The 12,359-nt window shown below is 33.8% G+C and overlaps 1 protein-coding gene across 1 annotated transcript; it reads left to right on the top strand.

Annotated features, from left to right (window-relative positions):
- The first annotated feature begins 6,900 nt into the window (after nt 1-6,900).
- Nucleotides 6,901-9,127, top strand: LOC105800124 (UPF0496 protein At3g49070). Its single transcript, XM_012631052.2, has 2 exons — nt 6,901-7,046; nt 8,022-9,127. Exons 1-2 carry the CDS (start codon nt 6,995-6,997, stop codon nt 9,065-9,067), a joined length of 1,098 nt encoding a protein of 365 aa, XP_012486506.1. The 5' UTR covers nt 6,901-6,994; the 3' UTR covers nt 9,068-9,127.
- The last annotated feature ends 3,232 nt before the right edge of the window (nt 9,128-12,359 follow it).

The raw sequence follows: 12,359 nt of genomic DNA on the forward strand, positions 1-12,359 counted from the left end.
AGAGTGTAAAACTGGATTAGCTGTAACAACGATTGCATTAGAATTGTCACACCAAATCGTTGGAGAATTAACCGAACGAATTTGTAACCCTGTCAGCAGAGACACTAACTACGTAACATCACTATATGCTGCAGCTAAACTTCGATATTCAGCTTCTGCTGTAGACCGGGACACAACTTGTTGTTTCTTGGAACACCGTGAAACAGGTGTATGACCAAAATATACACAGAATCCCGTAGTAGAACGACGATCATCAAAATCAAGACCCCAGTTGGTGTCAACATACCTAACTAACGACAGTCTATCAGACATATGAAAAACCAACCCATGCGTAATGGTACCACTTAAATACCGCAAGATACTTTTCAAAGCCGTCAAATGAACTGTAGTAGGTGCATGCATAAACTAACACACACGATTCACAGCATAGGCAATATCTGGTCGAGTTAAAACCACATATTGAAGAGCACCAGCTAAACTTCTGTACTCAGTAGGATCTGCAAGTCGATCACCGTCATCTTTAAACAGAGTTAATGAACTAACCATAGCATTGGAGAGAGAACTTTTGTCTAGAAGATCTCGAATGTATTTGTGCCGACTCAAGTGTAGACTGCCAGATGAGGACCTGCTAACCTCAATACCCAAAAAATAATAAAACTCCCCCATATCCTTTAGAGAGAACTTACTATGAAGTTGTTGAATAAATCAATTAATTTCATCAGTCAAACTTTCAGTAATAATAATATCATCCACATAAACCAGGATATAAATAGCAGACTTGTTGGAAACTTTAACAAACAAGGATGCATTAGCTTTAGACATGACAAAACCAGCAGATATAAGAAACTGTTTCAACTTTTCAAACCATGCACAAGGAGCTTGTCGTAAACTATACAAAGTTTTCGTCAGACAACAAACCAGATTCTCACCATTTGGGCCAGATTGAACATATCTTGGAGGTTGCTGCATGAAAACTTCATCAGTCAAATCTCTATTTAAGAAAGTATTGTTGACATCAACTTGACGAAGACTCCAGCCGCTAGATACAGCAACAAATAGAATGGTTCTAATCGTAGCAGGTTTGACTACTGGACTAAATGTTTCTTTGAAATCACACTTAGGAACCTGAGAGCACCCCTTTGCTACCAACCTTGCTTTTCTACGATTAACTGATCCATTTGAATTCTTCTTGATTTTGGAAAGCCATTTGCACCCTATTGCTTTCTGACCAGGGGGTAGTGAAACCAGTTCCCAGGTAGCGTTGGCTATCAAAGCATCAAACTCAGCTTGAACAGTATTTTTCCACTCCGGATGAACAAGAGCTTCTTCCACTGAGCGAGGTTTAAATTCTGTAACATCGATTGACAAAATATTTGGCTTAAAAATGCCTACCTTCGACCGAGTAATCATAGTATGAGTGTTGCCTACAGGAAGAGAAGAAACATCTGGAGACAATTGAGACTGAGGAACCGGACTGATGCTTGTGGAAGAATTCAAAGACCCTGATTCAGCCTGTGAATCAACAGAGATGGACTGACTTGAAGAACCCACATCTGGTAACTCAACTGCAATAGAACGATCAGAGTGACTGTTTGAAGTAGAGGACAGAAGAGTAGCCATTGGTGGCAAGACATGATTAGTGTTGGATTCTGCAATATTGTGATGAGAAGAAGTTCGAACAACAAGAACATAGGTAGGAAAACTGGGAGATGATTGAGAAACAGATTGAGCAGGCGACTGAAACAGAATTTGACGTTAATCAAACACGACATGTCAAGAAACAATAATCTTTTCCTCCAGTGTGAGACATTGATAGCCCTTATGCTGAGAGCTATACCCTAGAAACGTACACGGATGAGAACGAAACTCCATTTTGTGTGTCGTAAAATACCGTAAGTACAGAAAATAGCAACAACCAAACACTCTCAAGTGATCATAGGTAGGCTCATGACCATACAGAATCTGATACGGAGACTGAACTTTCAGTACCGGGGTAGGTAGGCTATTAATAAGATGAACAGCACTGCAAAAAAACATAACGCCAATATTCCATAGGTAAATGAGCTTGAGCCAAAAACGTAAGACCAGTTTCCACAATATGACTATGTTTACGCTCTGCAACCCCATTTTGTTCTGAAGTGTGTGGACAAGAAACCCGATGAAGAATCCCATGACTCGCAAAAGCTACTGTGAAAGCACGAAATTCACCACCCCAGTCACTTTGAAATTTTTTAATTTTCTTTCCAAACTGGGTATCAACCATTTTTTAAAACTGAAGAAAATAGTCAAGTGCTTGAAACTTTCATTTTATTAGATAAATCCAGGTAAACCTACTACACATGTGGACAAACGAAACATAATAAAGATTTTCCCCACAAGCAACAGGAGCAGGCCCCTCAATTCAAACAATTTCACATATTCAGTAGTAGAAGTTAAAAACCGTAATTTGTGTGCTTTTCCTTTTTGACAAGCAGTACACACATTATCAAGGCATTTTTTATTGAAAACAATTTGACACTTATCAAACACATTTTTAACAAATGTAGCAGACGGATGACCAAGTCTGTTATGCCACAAAGTAAAAACATCAGTAGCAGAAGAACAATTTTGAGCCTCGACATTGTGAGCCATAGAACTGGACCCAGATGGAGCTGTCGAAGTGACCGAAAACTGATATAGACCATTACATACTTGGCCCCGCAATAGGATTTCTCAAGTTTGTATGTCCTTAACAACACAATAAGACGGATGAAATTCAAAGAAAACATTATTGTCAGTAGCAAATTGAGAGACAAACAAAAGATTCTTCCGTATGTTGGGTACATATAAAACATTGGACAAATGTAATAACCTCTTCGTCGTAGGCAAAACTGTATTACCAACAGATGAAATTTTAGCAGGGGTACCATCCCCCATAACCAGAGAAGAATTACCTGAATATGGAGTCGTTGTATTTAACCCGGAAGCGTTCTGACAAACATGATGAGTTGCCCCTGAATCGGGATACTAAGAGGAGGACCCTAATGGCACAAGAATATACAAGTCAGTATTTTCAAAATTTGAATCATACTGTGTAGGCGACGAAAAATCAGATACACGAAAATCTGAAATTTGGGGCAAGCCAACACCTTGAGCAGAATCATAATAAAAAACTCGAGCACGAGGCTTAGTCTGCCACGCAACTCCGGGATCAATAGGTTGGCTAGATCTATCAACACCAACATGATTAACAACATGAGCACTAGGCTCAGATGAATTTTGTGCAAACCCATGGTCAACATTAGCTTGGGCATTATGCAGTCCATTACTATTATTAGGCCCAAATTTGTGGCTCAAAACAGGTGTCCTGTGTACCTCAGCAGTAGGCTGAAACTGCTGTTGGCCCACATGATAGCCACGCCCAATCTGGCGCTCAAAACCAGGCTGTGCAACACGTCCAAATTGTGGCCCAAAACTGCACTCCATATTGCGCCCAAAACCACGACCCAAACCGTGCCCAGCATCACGCCTAACCTGTCGGTGGTCATACGGACCGTATCCAATATGCAGCCCAGCTTCAGACTATTCCCTTTCATCACCAAAATTAGGGTTCGAATAGGAAACCCCATAACCAGATCGCAACGGTGCCCAGGACGACTCCTCTCGAAATTGGCCAAAACGTCCACGACCAGACGTACACCGCGCCAAAGAGAACCCGCTTGGACCGTCATAATCTCGGTCAAACCTATAGAAACAACGTTGAGCCACATGACCATAGCGGCTGCAGATTTGACACTGCATCCGAGGGTGACTGATACCATGTAAAGTACTCAGTAAAGAAGGTATTTAGAGAACAGAATATTATTAGAAAACTAAGAATGATGAACAACATAATAATTCTTTTCCCATCCTCTGATTGATAACTACGTATGTTTTTATACTGATACATAGCAATTGTTCTTGATCCTACTGCATAACAGATTGACTAACAAACTAACAGCTATAACAGAATATCAACATGAATTATAATAATTATTCAAATATGTCACAATTGTGTAATTACACTCAATTTTAATTATTAAATAATATTACTTCAGTTGAGGAAATGACGAGTGTTGAGTTAATTGGTTAATATCTAATTTTAGGACAATAATTGTTTTTATTATATAATATTGGGATAAGTAGGACAAATTAAAATTATATAAAATAAATGTAAGCTTGCATATAAATCAAGCATGAATATCAAAATTAGAATCAGCGGCATCGCCCTATGGATTAGATTAAAATATAGAATATTTAGGTTTATGGTGAAAGTGGGTCCCTGTTGGGTTGAGTTTAATTAGGGAGATGGGGAATTGTGTTCCTGTAATTGAATACTTGAATTGCAGCTAATCACTTCAGAGAGTGGTTATTGTCATCAAGTTAAGGTTGGTATGAAAATGAAATTTTGGGAATCATCTTTAATTCGCTTTTCACCTTTTTCACTTTCTTCATTTCTTTTTATAACAGTTTTAAAATCTCTCTGGCGTTGAAATTAATTTGTATAATTTTATATCTCATACCACACATGTAATCTACATGAAATTAATGTTGATTTGATAAATATTATAAAACAACTTTAAAATGTTCTAAAATATTATAAACAAGCATAAAAACTACAAAAATAAATTATTTTTAAAAATTAGATAAAATTGCAAAAAAAATGTAAAAGTTATAGATTTTATTTAAATTATGATCATTACAAAAGAAATTTTAAAAACTATAAAATTACAAAATAATATAAAACAGTAAAGAATCGGAGGCAATGTTGAAAGATTCATTTCATCAAATAGCACCGCTGGACTCTGTTAAGTAATTTTCATACCAAAAAATTGATTCAAAATGAATAAGTAACTTATTACCAAATCTGTTAAAATAGTGTTTTGATAATTGTAAATAAAAGTTATAAATAACAAAAAAAATTATGCCATTTGATTATTACCTAAAATTTGTTACTATTTTTAGTTCTTGAACTCATATGTTATGCCACTTGATTATTAATAAATAGTCATAATTATTGAATAATTATTACAAAAGTTCTTTATAGAAATTAATATTCTTGTTATGCTCCACTCAATGCTCAGTAGATTATTTTTATCAGTGCAAAGCGTTGATAGCCATTGGGTTTCACTGTATCCTCGAGGTTTATTTACCAATAACTCTTTTTCACATCAAAATATAGGTGAGGCAAATAAAACCTTAAAGAAAATGACATTGATATACATTTTGAAGCCTTCATTAATTTCGCCTAAAAATATTTTGTTTATAAAATCGATAATAAAAATTACGCGGTATAAATTGATAGGAAAAAAAAACAACTAAAATGTTAAAAGGAAAAAAAAGGAATATTCGATTTTAGATCATTCAACTTAACATCAAATTTTATGTGAGATATATTTTAACATCTTAAATTGGTTTAAAATAGAAGTGCTTATGGGTCAAGTTGGTTTCGACCAAAACTTAGGCCTGTTTTGTAGGCCCAAGCCCAACCCAAAAGATGACCTTAAACTTTTGTTCAAGCCCGACTCGTTTTATATATGCTAGACTCGGGCCTCACTTGTATTATTATAGTAAATCAAAATGCAGAGCCGGGGATTAAAAAAATATAGTATGATCCTTGAAGCAACAAATACTCTTGCTCCTTCGGCAGCCTCAATTGCAAAACAGAGACTTAAAGATAAATGAGTCCTACACTCTTTCTAGTCGCCAAGAAAATGAAAATATAGCACCAAAGCGACAAGAATAACTCACAGCAAGACAAACAACGCCTAGTTCGAAAATCGCAACAGATTGACCCTTTTTGGGTTTAGCAACATTCACATTGGCACCAAAACCTACAAGAACAAAAGCAAAACGATCTTTTTATAATATTGATATCTTCATTTTACCACTTTTGGAAAACAAATATATTGAAGCAAACCAAATTTGGTTTGGAAAACAATAATAAGAATAAGAAAAGAACAAAATATATGAACTATGGAGTGTGGAAGCAATGGAAGTATGGTGCATATATACCAAGCAAATTATCAGTGGGACGGCCACGGCGACAACTTAAGGTTGGAGCGGAGAAGGCGATAGAGGAAGCAACAGTGGTGAACATCAACGACAAAGGAAGCAACAGGAAGATGGACGATGCAAGTCGCAATGTTGATAAGCTGGAGCGGGATGGGTAGTGGCATTGGAGGTCATTGGTGGAGGTGGTGAGCGGCACTTAGGGGTTTTCTTTTTACGAACTAGAGATTGGGATTAGGGATTGAAAAAGGGAATTAAGGATTAGGATGAGGAAGGGTTGGGAGTTTGAGAATAAGGTTAAAAAATCTCAAGTTAAAAAATTCGAGTCGGGTCAAATCTTCTCACATTTTGGATGGATCTTGATTGGAGGGAAGGAATAAAGATATATCAAACGAATTGAAAGCCTTGGGTGGTAAAGGTTCATGTCATACAGTAAGTAAATGGTCGGAAAGGACCACATGTTTAGATGGATGGAATATTTATATTTATATTTAAAACATCTTATATAGTATGATGGACTCTTGGTCTGTCCTTAACCCAACCACAGACCACAGTTCTGGGTGAAAGCTGAAAGTACATAGGCATCGATTCATGGGCTGTTAATTTATTTGAAGCCCAACCCAACCTATTTTAATTTAAAAGAGTATTTATGTGACACAAATTTAAAATAATTTGGTTTGTCTAAGAATAGAAGCAATAAGCAACTTACTTATTTGCCTTCCAAGTATAAGAGTTTTTGGGACCATTCTTCACTTCCAAATTAAAGGAAGAGTCTTTTATATTCATCCATTTTCTTACATTATAAGCATAACCAAAACAACACCAATGGAACTTGTATTATAAACTGCCTTCTTCCTCATTCTCACCACATCAATATATCCTTTCATTTACTTCTTCTATATGAAGTAAATTTGATATAATAAGATGTCTCTGAAATTTGATAAGTGTTGAGGGAGGCAAAATTATGAAGAAAAGAATTAGGGCAAGGATCACCAAGTTTCTTCTTCCATGTACTGGTACGTACACCAAACCAAACCCCCCATTTCCATTTTCATAATAATCATTCCGGGTGGGATGAAGTATTTTTCATTTTTGAATTTTGAGACCATTCGGGGTTCAAACATTTTTCTCTACATAACACTTTAACTCAACCAGACTTGATCTTACTTTTACTTTACTTGTAAGAATGATTTAGGGTTATTAAACTTGTGTTTTTTTTTTACATTTTCTTTTCTATCTACTTTACTTATAAATCCTTCTCTAATATAAATTGGAGGAAAATGCGCTTAAAGATACAGTCAAGTTTAGCCTAACTAGTAAATCTATTTTAGTATAATGTTAAATTTAGCCCTCAATGTTTACAATTTTGTTTATCTTACCATTATTTTTTGTGCTAAATTTGGCCATTAATATTTTAAAAGAGTCTAATTACTTTTTTTAACGGAAATATTGGTTAAAACATTAATTTCTTAACGATGTTGATGTGGCAATCCACATATACTTCATGTTGAAATGACACTATTTTTTATATGCTAAGTCAATAAATGATTTTAAAATTAAAAGAATTTTTAAAATAAAAATCAAAATTATAAAAGAAAAGTTCATAAAAATTAGCATGAAGTACACAAGGATCGACATGTATCCTGTCATGCTTAAAATTTTAATATTTTAGTCAATATTTTTGTTAAAAAAATAATTTGAATCTTTTAAAATGTTAAGAGTCAAATTTAATTTAAAAAGGAATAACAGCTAAATTAATAAAAGATGTAAACTTTAAAAACTAAATTTGATATTATGGTTAAAATAAAATAATATTTAAAATTTTACAATTAGATTTTAATTAAAATATATTATTATTTAATTTTAATTCAAAATGTGACTGAAATATTTAGTTTTTTAACAGAATTGCAAGTATAACCAAAGAAATTCAAAAATTATATAAATCTCCATCTTAAAAATTTGTAAATAGAAAGTCATATTTTTTTCCCCAGCATCCAGTGGCAACTCTACAATTATCCCGAATAGCATTGATGTTCGTGAAGAATACGCGAATGCCTTCCGGACGGAATCATACAACGAGTTTTGGGCACGTGTTCTTTCAGTATCCCACTTGGATTTTGCCACGTGTATTAGCCCCATGGATTCAACCACTGCAGCTCGTCTTCCTTCTTATCGACTCTTCGCTGAGCATCTATTGGATCCGGACCAACCCTCCGTTACTCGGATCCTTACTTTGACCCAGAACCGACCCAAAACCCGCACTCTTTTATCCGACTATTTTTCCCAAACAGCCAATGCTTCTCTCTTATGTGGCCTCCTACTAAAAGATATCGACCGTACGCGTGTCAAATACTGTTCTTTTAGGGCCGCCTTTCAAGCCCTCGAGATTGGGAATGAAATTTCGGGTATCCTCACCTGTTTACTTGAATTCTCTAATTCAACCAACCCCTTTCAACCAACTGCTCCATCTTCGAGTAAAGTTAGCATGATTCAAGCCGGTTGTTGTGAATTGCTAAAACGGCTTGAGTCTAGCCGAGACAAGGTTCGATCTAAGCTCCAAATAATGAGCAGTTTACAACACGGGTCGGGCCTATTTCTAGTGGCGTTAACGACTTCACTCACTATAATAGTTGCATCCCATGCTCTAGCATTGCTTGTGGCTGCGCCGAGTCTTGTAGCTATTTCGCTTAAGCTGGCTTCCATGAGAAGACTTGCAAGGGAGTCGGCTCAGTTGGACGCAGCTGCTAAGGGAACTTATATATTGAATAGAGACCTGGACACAATTAGTCGGCTAGTGGCTCGGCTAAATGATGAACTTGAGGACATGTGTGCAATGGTTAAGTTTTGGCTTGCGGGTGGAGAAGATCGACTACAAGCCAGTGGAGAAGTGGCGCGCCAGCTGAAGAAGAACGATGCTAACTTTACTCAACAACTTGATGAATTAGAGGAGCATTTGTATTTGTGTTTCATGACCATACATAGGGCTAGAAACCTTGTTGTGAAAGAAATTCTGAATCCGGATCCACTTACGACCTGATATTCTGATTCCATCTGATCTTATCTTACCATTACTTAAATAAATAAATAAATTAATCCATCCATCATATTAGTTGATATCTCTTAATTGGTTTTAATTTTTACAAATATTAAAAAAAAACATTTTAAGTTAGGAATTTTGTTAAGGAATGTTGTCAAATATATTGAAAAAGGATGAACAAATTATATATTTTTAAGGAAGCAAGTTATATATGCCGAGGGATGAAGAATAGGATGATATGGTGTGGGGTTGCTAACATTTATTTTCTGAAAGAAGAAAAAGAATGATGTTATACACACACAAAATAATGTGCATATAGATATACATATGCGTAGAGGAATTTTTGTAGTATAGAATTCTTTATCATTTATGAAGTTTAAAATTGATATTGGATAAAGCCAACCGCCCCCACCTACTTTGATAGCTTCAACATGTGGTGTGCCTGTTCGGCTTTGGGCTTGTAGGACCATAACTACACTCAGCCACCGCATTCCTAAAAAATATCCAATTGGGTTTCACCCGAACATTAACAAAAGTTGTGCGATTGAATTCTTCCAAGTTGACCGGAATATGTGGAATGCAAAATAAATAAATGATAGGCGTGCGGAGGGATCCATCCGCACTTCACTGCTACAACGATGGATGTGGCTCTATCGGATGCAAATTGACTTATATAAATGTGCTCTTCATTTTTCAGTGAATTACAGATACATATATGGTTATAAATCCAAGTATATTTCTCCATTCCCTTGTTCCGAGTAATCAAACCAGCAGTAACATTGGAATATTTGATTAAATAAATAGACAAGTCTTAATCAATTTAACTGAGCTAGTTTAGTTTAGACAAATGATGAGTAAAATTGTATGAACTCAGCATTACCCTAAAATATTAGGAATATAGAAGTACCAATGTTTTGAATGGACTAGACGAGTGGTGAATCTACCATGCATAAATTGTAACTTTCTAAACCATTACTAAAAGAGAAAGAATAAAGGTAAACCAATTTTTTTTTGGTTGTTTTTAAAAAGTAGGCTTTCCCAAGATTGAAAGGATATAAGACTCATTTGCCTATCACATTCCAACTTTTTTCCCATCACTTTCATCTTATTTACAAAAACAAAATTATCATCAGTTTTTCTAACTATCAAACTACTTCCTCAACCATTGCTCATCTGTACTTTTTATTCTTAATTAATCGTTAATAATTTATCTTTCATTAATAATCTACCCTATAAACCTTTTCTTACTATTTCATAAGGGTAAACTATAAAAATAGCCATTTTTGTTTTGTTACGAAGTTGTCACTCTAACGGCAGTCCTACGTGGCAATCCAAATTGGTTTTAAATGCCAACTTGGATGTCCAATTGTTGGGATAAAAATATGTTTTTAATTAAATAAATTTAATTTGGATTGCCATGTAGGACATTTAAGATGCCATTAGGACCGCCATCAGGGAAGAAACGGAGTTTAACAATAGAGTGACCACTTCATAATAAAACGATAACGTAAGTGACTAAAACGTAACATTTCAAACATAAATGACTAAAATGTAATATGAGGCAAACAAAAGTGACTATTTTTATAGTTTGCTCATTTTATAAAATAATATTTTCAATTAAAAATTAACTTTTCAAAAATAAATAGTAACACAAGATCATCTATTGAAAAATATGGTAAATTTATTTTACCAATTTATAAGTGATTTTATTATTTTATAAAAAATATTTTAATTAATACATACAACTAATTAAACTCGTGCATTGCAAAGGTATGTAAACTAGGACAAAAATAAAGCTAACAAAAGGAGTGTGAAAATCAAGCAATTTTTTTATTTTCTTGATATTCCAAATGTCCATTTTGTGGTTTATGTTTAGAATTTATAATTCTCAACAAATAAAAAAATAAATGCATAATGACCTTATTTGACCTTCTAACTTTATAAAAAAAGTCGTTTTAGGCCTTCATTTGAATTTTTTTGTCTCTTTTAGCCTTTAAACTTGCGCTATTTGTCAAATTACACCAAAATAAATGGAAAAATTAACGTATGTTAAGTCTGTTGACATAACATTCATGTAACAGTTCACATGTATGTCAAGTTAGCAATTAATTAATTTTCCAAAAAACAAAAATATTTTATATTTTTTAAAATAATTTTAATTTTTAAAAATAAATTTCATAATTTTTGAGCATTAAAAAATAAGTTAATTGCTAACATGATATACACATGGGTTGCTACGTATATACCATATCAGTAAAGTTAACAATTGTTAAATTTTCTATTTATTTTAGGGTGATTTAATAAATAACATAAATTTAAGAGTTAAAATAGACGAAAAATTAAATAAATAACTAAAATAATTTTTTTCATAAAACTACATAACCAAAGAAAGGAAGAAAGAAGTAAATGAAGGGGAAAAGGCGGAATGAAAGAACCAAAAGATGAAGGGACCCATATTTGGAACAAGTTGTAAGCAGAGGTGCGCAGCTTTGACAAACACGAGTTTCCCTTGTCTTGTTCGGAAGTAATAAAAAATGAAATGGAAAAGGAAAATAGTGGAACTTGGTGCCTTTTGCACGTGGAATTATTTTATATGTTTAGAAATACATTGAATTGGTGGAGCACCTTTTAAGTATGCTAGTGATGTTTAACTTATTGGTTAGAGAAATAATCTGAAAATCAAAGTGATGTTTTGGTTAATGGGATGGCCCACGAGAACCAGGTGAATGCATTGCAGTCACGAGACTCTTGCATGCATGAGATGATGGGCTGCTGACTTCATTACAATCACGAGTTTCTCACGCCCTTCTCTCTATTCCCATTTTCCTTTCCTATTTATCTAACTTTTATATTAATCTTTATTTGTATGAGTTTGGATAAATTTAGTATTATTTTAATATGTTTGATTTTTATATTTTTTATTTAATAATATATATATATATATATATATATAGGTAAAATGATAATGAATTTATATTTTAATACTATTAAATACATGTTCGAACTTTTAATTCTTTCATAATCATAATAATATCAATTATAATTTAAAAGTAGGGGTATTTTTGTAATTTTATAACTGAATTTGTGATCGACTAAGAGTGACACCAATTCAATAAAATGCTTAAATATAAAACTAAGTTTTATAATGAATGTAAATGACTTGTATTACAATATTAGTGAACACTTGTTTAGTCATTGGATTTGTAATTTGCAATATAAAAGTGCCATTATGATTGAATTTAGTAAAATGTTTAAATATAAGTGTTGTATTAGATTATTTTATAATGATTTC

Source organism: Gossypium raimondii, chromosome 9 (assembly GCF_025698545.1).
Source record: "Gossypium raimondii isolate GPD5lz chromosome 9, ASM2569854v1, whole genome shotgun sequence".
Taxonomy (NCBI): domain Eukaryota; kingdom Viridiplantae; phylum Streptophyta; class Magnoliopsida; order Malvales; family Malvaceae; genus Gossypium; species Gossypium raimondii.